At 44.4% G+C, this 16,299-nt stretch overlaps 1 protein-coding gene across 4 annotated transcripts in view; it reads left to right on the top strand.

The window, feature by feature from the left end:
• The window catches only part of KIF5C (kinesin family member 5C), a 155,381-nt gene that overhangs the window by 58,192 nt on the left and 80,890 nt on the right, over positions 1–16,299 (top strand). For all 4 annotated transcript variants that reach the window (XM_069457879.1, XM_069457712.1, XM_069457798.1 and 1 more), the window contains exons 2-4: positions 597–687; positions 7,747–7,820; positions 14,398–14,502. In XM_069457879.1, coding sequence (XP_069313980.1) covers positions 7,815–7,820; positions 14,398–14,502 — 111 coding nt within the window. In that variant the 5' untranslated portion in view covers positions 597–687; positions 7,747–7,814. The remainder of the gene's footprint in view (positions 1–596; positions 688–7,746; positions 7,821–14,397; positions 14,503–16,299) is intronic.

The following is a 16,299-nucleotide window of genomic DNA, read 5'->3' as shown; positions in this document are numbered from 1 at the left end:
TCATCGTGTACCATCCTCCAGTTCCTGGGACGTACCGGGCCCTTTGCTGTCTGCTCGGCCCTCTGCTTGGAATGTGCTTTTATACAGCTCTTTACGAGCTTCCAACTTTCTAATCTTTTAAAGATCCATTTAACTAGTACTTTAGCGAGGCTTTCCTTGTCCTCTCTATCATCCCCCTGCCCCATTATTTTATACCTAAACATTTTGCATTTTCCTGTTGTGTTTGCTTTCTTGCTTATTAGCTATCTGCTCCACTTAACTGAACGATTCACAAGGGCAATACTGTGTTTTCTGATTTGTCAGCATCTAGTCCAGTGCCTGGTTCGTGTAATCTCTCAATATTTATTCAAATGAATGGATAAGCCTACCTTTTCACCAGAAAAGAGTTTCAAATTAAAAAAAATTTTTTTTTTTTTTTGCTCTCAGATTCTCAAGTTCACACTGTAAAAATCTCCTAGTCTCAGTAAAGAACTGTCTTAAAGAATAGGGTTGGTGATTTGGCTCCTATGGTCTAACTACTAATATTAGCTCGTTTTATGCCTAAACTTCTAACATGTTTTCTCCACCCTTTTCTTTCTTTTGTCTTTCTTTTTTAGCAAGGGAAGCCATATGTCTTCGACAGAGTGCTACCTCCCAACACAACCCAAGAGCAGGTTTACAATGCGTGTGCAAAGCAAATTGTCAAAGGTAAGTGCTGTTTCTTTATTTCCTCCTGGGCCTTTCAGAGTAATTGAAAACATTAAGTGTTATTTGCAGCCTAGGAATCAATGTACCTTGACTCTAAGAGGCCTGCTAATTGGAAACACTGAATTATAGCCTTGGCCCTGGCCCTGATTTGCTATGATGTCAGGCAAATTATTAATCTCTCTATACCTCCTTTTCAAGGGTGTTTCTTTATTTCTTTTGTGCCACCTTTTCATTCTGTCACCCAAAAGCTTAAAAGCAAGGTAAGCTATGGTCACACTATTTCTGTAATGGTTTTAAAATACTGTTGCAGGTGGTATAGAACCTCCTTTTTGTTTTGAAGGAGAGAATATATATTCTTGATGCTCCAGTTGTACATCTTTGGTTGATTTATTTTCTGCATCTGTGTTCTTTTTACTAATATGTATCAGAAAGAAGCTTTAAATGTGGACAATTCTTGCCATCAAGGAATTTTCTACAGTGTCATAAAGTCATAGTACCTTGTTGATTATTGAGCTGTTCTTGCTACTCAGCATTCCTTAACTATGCTTTAACCTAACTCACTTTCAACCATCCCACCCAGATCTTGACATTTGTTCCTCCAAACAGGTAGCCTCAAGCCTGCATTTATGTCTGAGAGATCAGTCCTTTTCTCTGGGACTGGCATTGGCCCTGGAGGATTTGTGTCAAAATAACAGCAGGGAGATGAAGCAATTTACACATTGCTCTACTTTGCCCTTTCAAATCAGGGGCAGGTTGGAGCTTGCATTGGCAGAGCCTGCCATCTGGACAGGGCTAGGGGGCATCTCCTTCTACTTTGCTTTTTATCATCAAATCCTTGCTTTCAAATTTGAATGCTATGGCAACTGTGCTTTCAGATGTCTTGATGCTGCCACCTGTATAGGGAGCTCTGGGTTTAAAAAGCAAGAAGTAAAAACAAAACCAAAAAAAACACCTTGTCATTTTAGATCTGCTTGTTTTTAGAAGCTGAGCTGACTAACCTAACTACTTGAAATGCATGAAAATAGCTCTGTGTACATCTGTTCGATTAATTCTGACCCCGGACACCTGCGTGGGAGACTCGTGTCAGTATGTAATGTTCCTTGCTGAGGTGTATGGTTATTCACTCTTGTTGCAGACATCAATTAATTTTGAAGGTCTTCACAGTGAGATTATTATAGAAAACTGGGGAGGAAAAAAAAATGCCTGAATTTGAGCTTCTTTTGAATTTGTAGTATAGGCCTATATCTGGTGGTAATTTTTGTGTTCTCTCTACTTTTACTTTTTTGCTTCTCTTTCTATCTAAACATGTTTTCTCTCTGCTTTTGCAGTGTATCTTTCTTGGTTTGCTCCTGCTCAGCCCTGCTTCCCTTCTATTTTAGACTCATTCATACTTTTATTAAAGTAAGATTAATCACATATGTGCCAGAATTTCCTTCCTTTTTCTCTTCCCCTTCATTCTCAGAAGCAAATAGTGTTTACCACATGCTGTGCTAAGCATGAGGGCCATTTTAATGCATCCTGACCTCCCTAAGCTGGCGTAATGAGAAATAAATGCACTGCATTTAAAAAACAAATCCTGTGATTAACAAACTGTAGTAATAATCTTTGAGTCTTCATTCACTGGAGAAGTTTGGGTCCCTTTTAATATTTGGATTTTTCTACTGTATGAAATGTCAGAAATGAGCAGTCCCTGGGCAGGTCTTGTGAAAATATGACCTAACTCTGGATAACTTGAGACCCAATATGTAGTGAGCCACAAAGAATACTATTTAGAGTAAAATCAGGCTCTGACATGATATGATAAACAGACATTCTAGGACACCATAAATATAGTATGAACATACTCATTTGGTAGCAATAAGAGTATCTTATTCTCTCTTGAATAGAAATTATTAGGGAGTGATGAAGGCCTGATAGAACTTTTAAAAATATCCACCGAGGCTAGTGTGAGAAGTGGCCATGTATTTCTGCCTCAGCAAGGTAAAACAGAGAGAGATCAGAAAGAACTCCTTGGAACAGATTACTGAGTACAGCTGAGGGATCTTGCCATGAGGAGCCCTGTCTAAATCGGGATTAGAAGGTGGTATGGTGGAGGTCTTTTTTTTTTTTGAGAGACCAATAATTAGATCAGATGACTTCTGAAGGTCACTATAGTTCCAGTGACTCATGATAATGTGGGGGACTGGCGAGTTTTCCTTTCAAGTCTATTAAAACCCTTAATGATTTGGAGAATCTGGAAGATGCCATTTAACGGCATGGCTTTATTCTCTGTGTTTTCATTCCCTACAACTTCACTGGGCTTGAAAAAAATATTTCAGATGTTTGTTTGTAGAGTTCTGGCATCTCTCATGCTTCCATCTTTGTGTAGTATGTGTTTTTCAAAATGTTGCCTGAACTCTCCTCTATTTCTTCTAAAGAGGTTGTGGGGTTTGTGACTACCAGCACAGTGAATAGCTAGGCTCCTCTATTTCTTCTAAAGAGGTTGTGGGGTTTGTGACTACCAGCACAGTGAATAGCTAGGCTCCTCTATTTCTTCTAAAGAGGTTGTGGGGTTTGTGACTACCAGCACAGTGAATAGCTAGGCTCCTGTGGCCACCTAGGAATTAGCCACCGTGATTACTGGATGCTATTGTTGAAGTACCAATAACGATGTCCTAGCGTACAGAAGGCATGAGGCATTTGCTTTCCAGATTAACTAGATGTGGACTGTCCAGATGCTAGAGGAGGCTTCTTGTTTTTCAGTTCTGCCTTCTTTAAACTTCATTCAGATGTTTCTTTTAATCATTCATTTATGAACGTAGTATTAAATACTTACCATGCAGTAAGCACTGCTAGGGACTGGAGTCACCAAGGTATATAAGACTGTCTGCAGGGAGCTTTGAGTATAGGGAAAGAGACGCATGCATACATAATTATCATACACATAGGCATTATGTGCTTTAATGAGTGTGTGTGAAATGCAACGGGAGCACAAAAGAATGCACTTTATATAGATTTTGGTGGGTAGGGAGAGGGAGTAGAGAATTAAGGAAGGCTTCTGGGAAAGGCTGGGTCCTGAGGACTATATAACATAGCAGGGCTAAGCAGAAGCACCAGCGAAAGTAAAAGCATAAAGATACAAATTATGCTTGGGCAACTTAGAGTGGCACAGGGTGCAGAGTGGCGTCGTGGGAGATGAGGCTGCAAAAGTTAGGCTGGAGCAGCCTGATGGGAACTGATACACTTTATCCTGTAGGCAGTGTGGACCCAATGGACGGTTTTAAGTTTAGGATGATATTATCAGATCTATTTTGTTATATATGACTCTTAAGAAAAATATTTTTTTAGCTGCCATTTATCAGGCACTTTCTATACATTTTACATATGTTGTTTCATTTTAAATCATAAAACTTTATGAAGGGTAACTATTATTATTCTTATCGTACAAAAGAGGAATTTGAGGCTAAGAGAAGCAAATAACTTGGCCGGATCAGTTAAGGGGACAGTGCTGGGACTTGAGCCTGACTTACATTCTTCTGCACTACCCTGCCCCAGTTTTCTGGTGAGCTCACACTGAGCATTTGATAACAATTATTACTATTATTATTATTTTTGAGATGGGGTTCTCATTATGTTGCTCAGGCTGGCTTGAACTCCTGGGTCCTGCGATCCTCCGGCCTCAGCTGCCGGAGTAGCTGGGACTACAGGCTCATGCCACTGCACCCGCCTTGATGACAATTATCTTACGAGTTGTTTCTTTTCTATTAGGGCATATGGACTATTAACTAAGCATTGCAAAGACAGGGATGGGAATGGCGTGGGAGGAGGGGAGAGCAGAGACAGTAGCGACTGTGGTTCCCGTGCCCTGTGGTGGCCCTGTCGGCCTCCCAGTGATGAGGGGTTTCCATTCTGAAGCCGCGGCGTGCCTGGCCTGGGCACAGCGACTGCCCTTCAGGCCTGCCGGGCTGGCATCTGCCTGGCCGCTGGTGTGCAGCGGGACCGCCTCGACATCCTCCCGGGTGGCCCACTGGAGTAGTTTGCTGGGCCTCCCAGCTGAGGGTGGCCCGTCAGCCACTAGGGCCAGAAACCCTGGCGCCCCAAACCCTGACGCCCCGACAGGCCCCCTCTCCGCCTGGAGGGTTGGTAGGAGGCCACAGCGCCTCCTCCAGAGCTCTGGGCGTGTAGATCGATCGATCGGGGCCTGCCCAAATTCTTAGCTGACAGTGGAAGGAGCTCTTTGGCTCCAGCAAGACCTGGGCTCAGAACTGAGCAAACTAGAGTCAAGGCGACTTTTCGGAGACAGAAGGCTGTCTGCCGGCGGTGGGTGCAGCGGGGAGCGCCGGACGCTGTCGCCAAGGAAGGCTCCGGCGTGGAGTGTGGCCGACTGCAGCTGTAGTCATTCTGTTTCCAGAGACTGAGACAGACACAGACTGAGACAGACACAGACTGAGACAGAGACCGAGACGGACGCATGCGCGTTCCTCCGCGGGAGCTGTGGGTCCGAGTGGGCGGGCTGGTTCCGAGCGCGGAGGCTGCGGCTCCTTGCACCGCCCGTCACCTCGCGGCCATCCCTAGACACACTGTGACCGTGCGGGGACACACGGACACACGGACCGGACAAACAACCCCCCAGCCCTGGAGTTGGGAAGGAAATAGAGAAACTGGTTTCAGAGAGCTTTTTATCTTTTCTTTTAAAATTACCTTCTAGTTCCGAATTGAGTCGACAGAGGGCGACATCGGCTCCGTTCAACCTTGAGCACCGGAGGTTTTCCAACAATACATTAATTGTAACGTGATTGTAAATATTTTAAAGTCCTAACAGAGTTTGTTCTAATGGGGTTTTATGTGTTCTTTTTCTTGGGGAAAAAAAAAAAAAAAAAGGAGAAGAAATCAGTGTTGCCATAGCGCGAAGCAGAGATTAGCCCAGTATTGTCCCGTGCGTGCTTCAGCTCCTTAGTCCACAAGTGATGCTGTGGCTGAGCTCTCATTGGTTCCATGTCCTTGACCCACTCCTTACCCGCAGGAGTTTCCTGAGCCATGATCAACTAAGACTCAGTAGGATTGTGCTCAGTGAGAATGGACTCGCCTGGGGGCCTCGGGTGTGGCCCCTGCCTCCTGGGAGGAGGAGCTGGCTCTGTACTTTCTCCTGTCCGCAGGGCCTGGGCTCTGGGCTGAGTTGCCTTCAGGGTGTGGCAGGTTGTTCAGGCCACTTCTCTGGGGCCTCCCGCATGCATGGCCACTTGTAGGGTGGCCAGCGCATGTCAGGCTGGCTGGACCGTTGGCCTTGGCGTCCTCAGTGCTGTTCTGACACCTGGGCTGATGGGTCCAGAGTGCTTCCTACACAGTGGTTTAAGAAAAGGAAGGCACTTTAGATTTGGGGGGAGAAGCTTAAATTCTACTAAATAGAAACTTTAGTATTGTGATTGTGGCGAACACTCCAATTGTCTGGAGTTGTTTGCATTTTGAATATGGAATTTTAAAAATACAACCTAAGGGCAGGACCTCTTTCCTTTGGGTCCTTCAAAGCATATCATATTCTTGGAGCATTCTGCTCCAGCCTGAGCAGTTTTCACTGAGCAAGTTGGCATTTATGTGAAAACTGAAGCTTGAACCTTCAACCCTTATGCTGACTTCTTCAAGTTTTTGCTTCTCACTGTTACCAGGGAAACCGTTACCAGAAGTCTGATACGTGTGAACATTTTCCCTCCCTCTTCTCTTTTTCTCTCTCTCCCTCTCCTTCCCCGCTCCACTCCCTTCCATCCTCTCTCTCTCTCAGTATAACTTGATGCACACTCTTGAAGGCTGCTAGGATTAAAAAAAAAATCTTGCCACTTAATTTTTCTTTTCTTAGCTTCCTAGATGAAAGTCCTGCTTTTTTTCCCCCTTATCCCAGTTCATATTCCAACAACCTTAGAGCAGTCAAATGTATGTTTTAAAAATTTTAGAAAACTCAGCAAAGCAAAACAGAAACAAACCAGCATCATTATAAAATTCAGAGAGGACCCCCTCCCCCAAACACTATTTTGGGCCTGAAATAGATGGAGCTGATTGCCTGGCTTGATTTTTTTACATGGCCTTGAAGAGAACTCCTCCGTATGGGGCTCCTCTTCCTGCCCTCACTATCCTTTCCTGAATAAAGACTTCCTCCTCTTATGCAGAATGGCAGATCAAGGATATTAATGATGCATTGTTCCGCTCTCCGTGATGTTTTCCAGGATGAAGGAGGAAAGCAGGAGGGAAATGAGTGCAAAATATATTTTAATCACCTCTGCTGCTTTGAAAGAGTTCCCACAGATAATCGTCAGCTCTTTAGCAAAAAGCAGCCTCCACCTTCGCGCCTCCCCTTGTCCCTGTGTGAGGTGGCAGCCGACCTGCAGTGTGGAGAGGTTTGCACAGTGCACTCATTGTATAATTAGAAGAAATTCCCGATACTGATGGGCCTGGGCCACCTTGCTAGCACGGTCCCCGCAGACACAAAGACATTAGATTTAAGTCAGGGTTGGTTTCAGGCTGATTGGATTGTCACTGTGGGGCTTAGTATAGAGAAGGGGGCCCTGTTCCTCCCCTAGCTATGGTAGGGGCCTTTGGGAGAAACCTCCCCAAGGAACTGGCCTGAGCCAGCGTTTAAACTGACCCAAATCAAATCTTCAGGAAGGAAATTCTATTCTCCACCTCACTCCAGAATCTTAGGGCACGGATAATATTATTTTTTTTTCCCCTAAACTGATCTCAAGAGATCAACTTGTAGAAGAAAACTCAAGTATCCTACTGAAAAAAAGTTTTCTGTCCAATGTCTCTGTCTTAATTTTGACGATACTGGGAGGAAGTATGTCTGCCTTCTTCCTCATTAATATATTCTGCAGAAATGTGGGTCCATTTCTTTCTATTTGTAGAACAGCAGAGGCCTGCGTTTCTGCTCTTATCTCACAATTCTGCTTAAAATGCACATGGAGTTGAAAGATATCATCTGTGTGAAAAATGAGATGGGCCATTTGGAAAATGTAATCTTAAAATATGCAGCCTACACCAGCATATGATCAAAGAAATGAGTTAATTTTAATTTCTTTTTCTTGTTTGCAGATGTCCTTGAAGGTTATAATGGGACAATTTTTGCGTATGGACAGACTTCATCAGGAAAAACCCACACCATGGAGGTAAGACTGCGGCATGCTCTAATGTCCATCTCCGAGGTGACTGAGTGGAGCTAGTGCTTCCAGCAAAATCCGAGGTGCATGTGGCTTTGTTTACTGGGCAATAGAGATGGTTATGTTTGGCCAAGTATTTATTATTAATTATTATTGAGGAGTTTTAAAATAGCAGTAAGTAATAAAGTCTCAGGAATTTAGTATTTTAAAAAGCCATTTGTTGATAGCTCCATCAAAATGGTAATAATAAATTCAATGAAAAAATACGCATCAAGCTAAACAGTGGTGTGAGCATCCTTGTGGATATGCCAGCCCCACCCCAACAAGGGGAGCCTGCTGTGAAAATCATTTACCTTGAGGAGGGCCTCTGGGGATGAGAGTCTCCTTAGAATACATTTTAAAACTGTAGGTCAGAGATTTTTAAAAGTTGGCTTGTCAACCAAATTCAGCCCACAGACATATTTTTGTTTGGCCTGCACAGTGTTTTTTTTTTTTTTTTAAATTGTTGCAAGTGTTTAAAATGGGATGATTTCACACAATTCTGATTTTCCATCTTAGGTTGAATGTTCTGAAGATCTAGCAACACTGAGTGAATTTCACCATACTGTAAAATCCAGGCTTCACTATTCACTTCATTGTCTTGTTTACCTTTTATTAACATTTCATGGAACAGCAGCCATCACCTAGTGCATGGAACCAGCAGCTGTCACTTAAGAGAGGCTCGATAAAATATGTGTTCAGTATTTGTTAAAATGGTACCTGTGTGGTGGCCGTGGCTACCCTGTGAGTGTGGGCTGGCTCTCCAGTGTCAGCTCACTTCATGCACACCAGGAGTGCATATGAGCTTATATTCGGCATCCTTCCTCATTAACTTACATCCCTGGTCCCTGTGGGTACTTGAGGGTGTGACCCCATCTCGGATTGTTGGCCTTGGAGCTCTGTGGCTTCAGGCTATCTTCCAAACAGGGTACGTCTGCAGACTAGACCAAACTGGCCTCCCTTACCTCCTCTTTTCCTTCTTTTTATCACAGACTCCTGTAAGGCCTTCAGGGCCTGATAATTCTGCTAAAGGTTAGGCCCACCTGACAGGTGAGCAGAGGTAGAGAGAGTGGTTATTATAAGAAGCTGCACAGAGGAAGTTTGGGGAATTCAGCAGCAGGGTAAGACGAATCCTTAATCCTTCAAGCTTAGGTTTTTTCATTTGCGATCCCCTCCTGGGAATATCACTGAGACGGCTGCTGCAGAGTCGGTTTCGCTTATGAATCATTCCTATTGAAGAGGAGATTTCAAAGGCGAGAGGCTAAAAATCCTCAGGGCTCTGGTGTTCCTTACACTGATTTCCAGTGCAGGGTATGGTGCTGGGGGGTCTCATTTCTGTGGTGTTGACTCTCTTTCACCCATTTCGCTGAAGACAAAGTGGTTCAGACACTGCACAGATTAAAGGGAGTACGAGGCTTGTCACCTCTTCTCCACCGAGCAGGCCTTTTCCCTGACACATGAGCTGCTTCGGCTCCTCTTCTGCAAGTCTTGCACCCTACAGCAGTACACCTTAGCGATGCTGGCCCTGCTGTCCCCATGCTCCTGCCCTGTCCCCTTGCCTCTCTCTATCTTACTGAACCCTGGACCCTTGACCTTTGAGGTGCTAGAAAAGTTGCAGTTACACATTTTGGGTCCCACCCACTCCAGTAGCTGTGGACAAATCTCCTTCATAGGTCATAAAGCACATGAGAGAGAGATATGGTGTCTAGTGAGGAATTCAATCAGTTTTGAGGTTTTTGAGAAGTTACCAAACTATAGACACTACCGGAAAAAAACCCAAACAAACAAAAAAACCCTCAATATTTAAAATCCCCCAGACTCTTAAGGAATGCTTATGAAAGTGACCATTGGTGCCTTGATATTCATTTATCTTTGGGAAATATTAATAAGATATTTGCTGAAAGTCATAAATTTAAACTGTAAGACATCATGAAAGAGACTGCTCCTCAGTGTTAGATTTTGGTAGGTGAATAGATGGGGATAGGGTGATGGCAGAGAGCTATGCCAGCTAAAGTAGGAGACATTTTGTTAAATTAGAGGCTCCTGAGTGCTCAGTGCCTTGCAGGGCAATGACACGATGCCTGCCCAGAGAGGACTCGTGAGGACCTGTACAGGTCTCACCTCTACTTCCCTAGATTCTGTTGCCTCTTCATCTTTGTTACTTTCAAAAGGTTGATTGTAATGAGTTGCTTTTCTTTATTGTGACTTTTGAAGATCACATACCTGTGCCTGTAGTTGGAAGGAGGTGGTGTGGGTGTGAGTTTTTTCCCAGTGCCACCCACCCCCTTGCTGAATTGGGTTTTTTCTGCAGGGTAATTATAGATTGGAGAAAAGGTAAGGGGTATTTTAAGAGGAAAGCAGAGGAAAGGAGGAACCCCAAACTGAAATCACAGAGACTGTAGGAGACCGAGAAATCCAGGGCCCTGGAATGTAATTAAATCAAGCCCTGCAGGCTCTGCATCCTCTGGAAGGAGGATTTTATGCATTGGGAATTATACATTGTGATCTTCCAAAGGCTCTCAGAGGGGGATGTTAACTCTTTGAGTGGACAGAGTGGTGACATTTCAAAGCTGTTTTTCATTTTAATCCACCTATTTTTGGTCTGACATCCAGTGGTGATTCCATTACCTTCTATGGAGGGGAACAAAGAGATAAGCCTACATAAAACTGGAAAGATTAGCGTCTCAAGATGGAGCATTTAAGGCTGATTTTCAGTAAAAATATGAACCGCTGGACAGCATTGGTGCTAGGCTTGGTGGCACCAGCAGGCCCAAGGCCCTGTGCTTGTGCAGCCCATCCCCAGGGTTGGCACTGGGGAGGCGACAGGGCTGCCGGCTGCAGCTTGGGAGGAGGGGACTGTCCTTTTGTTCAGTGTGTCATGCTGGGAAGGGCTTCTCTTGGCCCCATGCCCTACTCTGTTGTCCTCTTCTGCACACTGAGATAGATGGATGGCGACACCTTGTGTTTTTCCTCCTGCCCAGAGGGACACCTGGAGGCCATCTGACCAGTGCAGGCTCCCCAGCCGCCAGGCCAAGCCTGCCAAGTGGCTTTGCACTACCCTGTCTGAGCGCCTGGTGCTCGTGTGCTGACGGGCTGCCCGCTTTCCCATCTTAAGTGTTCTGGAAACTCTGCCGTGCTTGGGAGGTTGAGGAGGCAACTGGGGCCGGAACAAAGAGAGTCTTGTGCAGTGGCCAACGGCCTGGGTCTTGTTTCTTCTTTCACACAGGCTCCTAGAAGATCGCATTCAGTGGGGCAAGTTTTTGAGGAGAATTATACAGAATGCAATTATGAAAGTGTTTCTCCTCTTTGTCTTCTGGGAGAAACAAGGTGATGAAGCAGTACATGTCTTTCCTCCTCAAGTTCTTCCGTGATTTTCCAGCCAAAAGGCGCTTTCACAGATCTCTAACAGGCACTATTCTTTCTCAGTTCCTGCGCCGGCGTTACTCTCACTCACCCTCTGCCTGCGTCTTCTCTGTCCAGCCCTAACCTCACTCGTCCCTCAATGTTGGCTGTCCCTCAAGGAAATCATCTCGTAGTACACCAGCCAGGACTTTTCTGTTACTGAGTTTCTTTCTCTCTCAGCTTCTTTGCCACTTTTTATTGCCTGAGGTCACTGCATTGTGGTCTGTGCTGTGAGTCGCATTGCAAGGCAGGCAGTGTCGAAGCAGTAAAGACCTTTAGGGAACACCTCTCGCTCATGCAACATACACAGAGACACACCCCACGCACCCCACATGTATCATACACATGCAGACTATACATACTACACACATACACACACACACAGACCCACCCCATACACAGAGATACCCCACATACATCATACCCCCCACATACATGCACACATACAGACATACCCTGCATGCATCACACATACCACATGCCCCCCACATACATCACATACACAGAGAAATATACATACCACACACACACCCCCCATACAGAGACACTCCACATACATCACACCCCACACACAGAGACATATCCCCCCCACACACATGTATACATAGAGATACCTCCTACATATATCACACATATACCGCATACTACATACCGCATCCCCACACCCCACATACATCACACACAGGCACATACGCACAAACATATACACACCGCATACATATGTACAGACACACTCAACAAGAGACCCTCTACGTATATGACATTCTCCCAACAGAAACATACCCCACCACCCAACACACATACCCATGCACACATACAAACATAACCCACATACATCAGACACACAACCACATACACATATACATACACACATTCCACATATATTCCACACATAGCACAGGCCACATATTTACAATACAGACATACCACCTACCACCACACATACACATACACATCACAAACGCCCTCCCATACTCACCCCACAGCACACACCTGTACATACACACACTTTATGTATATCACACATTATTATGAGAACGTTCACTTTTCTCTCATTGATTTTGGGGTGAGGGCTTCAGGGAGCCCAGGTAGGGAGTGTCCCAGATTCATCCTGGGTCTGCCTTGTTCTTACCCTGACAGAGCAAACCGAGGGACGGCCACACGTGCGTAAGCCAGAAGTCAGTTGGGAGATGCATCCACTGAAAGGGAAAGCAGCTGGGGAAACAGACTCGAGTCGATTATAAATGATTTTTAAATTATCAATCACTCGTCTCTGGACCGAGAAGCTGAAGATTATTGTGAATTGTGAAAGAGCTCTGGAGGCTTTGGGTAGGGGAGGTCTTTTCACTGGCTGAGTGCAGTCGTGGTGTTTGACCAGACGGGGATCTGTGTTTTCACCATCGGTATCATTTCTGCCAACAGTCTCCACAGCCCAGAGCACGAGGGGTCATTGATTTGCTACGCGTTTATGATGGCCACTGTGATTTAAATTTTCAAGATTTGAGACTCTCAGTCTCAGTCATTTGGTGCTGTTTTCCTAAGATGTATCTTAATTATTTGGGGTAGAAATGCGTTTTCAGACTCTTTAGGTCAAATAAACACCAACAATTTGTTAATGAGAACCTGCTATAAACTGAATGATAAAATGATAACTTTTATTAAGCACTTCCCATGTCACTAAACACTTTGTATATCCTGTTTAACTTAAATAGGTAATAAATACCATACTAAGTCTCATAAACAGTGGAGGGAAATACATATGCACCGGCCATCCTTATTTTTAAAGAGTATGTAATCAAACTAAAAAACAATAGCAACATATCCAATGATTTAGGATTCTTAATAGATGAGGGCATTCCAAAGAAGTACCCATTTTCCAGAGGCCAGACTTAGCTGAATTCAGCTTTTCTCTTGCTTTCATTGGAATGGAAAGTCAGGAATCAGGTGTGCAAAGGAGGATTCGTAATGCCAAGTGCTGCATGGCCTGTATTTAGTGCTGGGGTTCGTGTGAGTCCTTGTGTTTGCTCACTCAAACATCGACTTGAAAGTCACTTTCAGAGAGGTACTATGTGGTGAAGCCCTGCAGAAAACAAAAAGGGTATAATTAGGGGAAAACAAAGCATATCTTCCACGTATTGGGCAGATTTGGGGTGAGGGTGTAAGTCAAAATTGTAAAGGTTGGTGGGCATCCTGGGAAGACTAAAACAACAAACTGGGTTTTGTGTTTTTCTTCCAGTTCCATTTGTTCCTAGAGTTTTACAACTTCCTAAAGGTTTGGAAAATTCTCTGTTGATCACTTTAGACATGTAGACTATGTGTTTACGCGCTGATGTGTTTAATACATACATGAAAACTTCAGCGCCCATTTGGCTGTGGGCTTATGCAAAGGCCTCTGGAGGCTGTGTACCTAGGGCTGTGCTCAGACTGTTGCTTTAAATACTTCTGAACTCTGCTCTAGGAATTGCTCTCAGGTCCCATGGCATCTCTTTTTGAAAGTCTTCAGTGGTGGCAAATTCTGTCCTTAAAAATGGATTTAGTAACAGTCCAAATAGCAGAAGAATTCATCTCCCCCCCCCCGCCCCCGCTCCTTAGGTAAAATGAATAAAAGTGGAAAAAGGAGGAAAAAAAGAATATGAGAATATCTTAAAAGTAGATTTAAGTGTTAAAAACAGCCAAAATGATTCGGAACAACTCAGGCTAGGGATTATAGATTTTAAAAAGAAAGTGAGAATGGATTTTCTTGATTGTTTCTGTAAAGTGATACTGAAAGTGTTTCCAGAATAAGGTTCTGCAGGCTCTGGTCAGCTTGTAAATCTTCAAGAACAAAACCCACATATTCTCATTCCTTCTGCTCCCTTCCGTCCTCACCCCACACTACCCACCTACACCCCGAGGGAATACTGTGGGGCCTTAGAACCTGGCAGAGCAAGCGCTCCCCTGCCGGGCACAGAGACCAACATGTTGAGTTATTCTACCAACTTGTGGTCTGTTCGGATGTCAGGGAGATCCCCAGGGAGCCGGCAGTCCACACGTGGGTGCTCCCAGCTCCACGGAGTTCTGTTTAAGAAACCCAGGGATAGTCCCTTCTCGCCCTCGCAGGCTCCCCAGCACTCTTTAACTGCCTGCTTGTGTTTTCACCCACCAGGGGAAGCTGCATGACCCTCAGCTCATGGGCATCATTCCCAGGATCGCCCATGATATCTTTGACCATATCTACTCCATGGATGAGAACCTGGAGTTTCACATCAAGGTAAGTGCTGTGGACTGAGTCTTGAGGGAACACACTGGGCCCCAAATCAATGTGTCTTATCCTTCCTCCTCTTGTGGAGATGTTAAAGAAGATCTTATCCAATTTAAATGACATTCCTATGGTAAGCAGAGCCCTATTTATTCTTTAATAGCTTAGGTTAATACTTAGTTACCTGGATGGTTTGCTTGAAATATCAAGATAATGAAAGTAAATGCCCTCTTTAGGATAGAATCATCTCGCACAGGTGTTACCCTCTGGATTTCTGTAGATATGACTGGAAGGTGTCTGTGTTTGGGTCAGGACAGCATTTCCCAAAATGTGTCCCATGGGACACAGTCCCTTGTATTATTAATGGTGGGCAAAGGGAAAAGGGCTATGTGGCCAAATTATCTGGGAAGATGCTCTGTTAAACAATGTTAAATTTATCACAAGTGTAAATATGGGACTCAGCAAGGGGGACATGTACTGTATTGCATTTCCCAGCTCATTTGACTGTAGACACATTCCCCGGCCCTTGGAGTATGGCAGACTAGTGTTTGGAGGAGTGCACTCAGAAATGTTGGGGAAGGGAATGCTTCTCCTTTTTCTCCTCCTCCTTGTGTTTTGTTTTTGTTTTAAACCAGAACCTCTGTTCTGGCTTAAATTTGAATTGAAAGAGAGATTTCTCTTCTCTTACTATAGCTGCTACATCACAAAACTTGATATTGGGGGTATAGAATATATCCCTAATACATTTGCAAGCGACTGAAAGCCACTAGTCTGAGCAAGTAGAGGATGTCATAAGACACAGAATCTGACGGCTGGCATTTCAGGGGGAGGTTGTGGAGAGCAGGAAATCCAAGCCCTGCTTTTCTTTCTTTTTTTTAACTTTTCAAAAAATTGAGATACAATTCACATATCATAAAGTCCATCCTTTTAAAGTATACAATTGGGGGGTTTTTAGTATATTCCCCAAATTGTACAATCATGACCATCAGTTAATTCCAGAACATTTTATCACCCCCCAAAGAAACCCCAGACCCATCACAGTCCCTGCTTTCCTGCCCTTTCTTTACTTCCTTCTCTTGTTCCATTCCATTTTTCTCTCTTTTTGGTGGTTGGCAACATGGCAGCTCCTGCTTCACGTTCCTTCATTTCCAATTCCAAATTCCCTCAGGAAGGGACTCACTGGCCCAGCCTACAGCAGGTGCCTGTCCCCCACCCCCTACCCCAGGATGCCCATGCTGCCTCGTCCCTCCTGCTGTGGCTGTGGCTGGGGATGAGGTGTTGAGACGATGGGGAGGAGGAAGGAGCAACTCTAAGAAGACTCAGCTGAGCAGATCAGCCAAGAGCTTTCCCTTCTGGCTGGGATTTAGTGCACCTGGTGTCATCCATTTAGAGATGAAAACACTGGAGTTCGAAGACACAGAGCTAGAGGGCCTACCTTACATACCAACTTATTGACAGAGCTAAGAAGAGACCCTAGGTCTGACCAACCCCACATGCAGTCCCTTTTCCATTATATCAAACTTCTCCCTTTACTGCTCTATACCTGTCCTATGTTACATAAAAAGAAAGCAACAGCTATTTGCCCAATTATAAATTACATCTAGCAAATCACTTTTCCTTACAGTTCCTGTTGTTGGCTAAAGCCTACTTCTCCTTCTTGCCAAGGTTCTTTATATCTAAGGATGCAGAAGCTTGTTGCTTTGATGGGATCAAGATTTAGAAGCTTAGTGCTTCTTTAGGGCTGTTTGCATTTAAATAGCTTAGACTACTGCAGGGTTCTTATGTGATAATCCTGGAATAAGATGTTAA

The sequence above is a fragment of the Eulemur rufifrons genome, chromosome 1 (assembly GCF_041146395.1).
Source record: "Eulemur rufifrons isolate Redbay chromosome 1, OSU_ERuf_1, whole genome shotgun sequence".
Classification (NCBI taxonomy): domain Eukaryota; kingdom Metazoa; phylum Chordata; class Mammalia; order Primates; family Lemuridae; genus Eulemur; species Eulemur rufifrons.
Note: the sequence above shows the minus strand (reverse complement) of the source record. Positions and strands in the feature narration are given on the sequence as shown.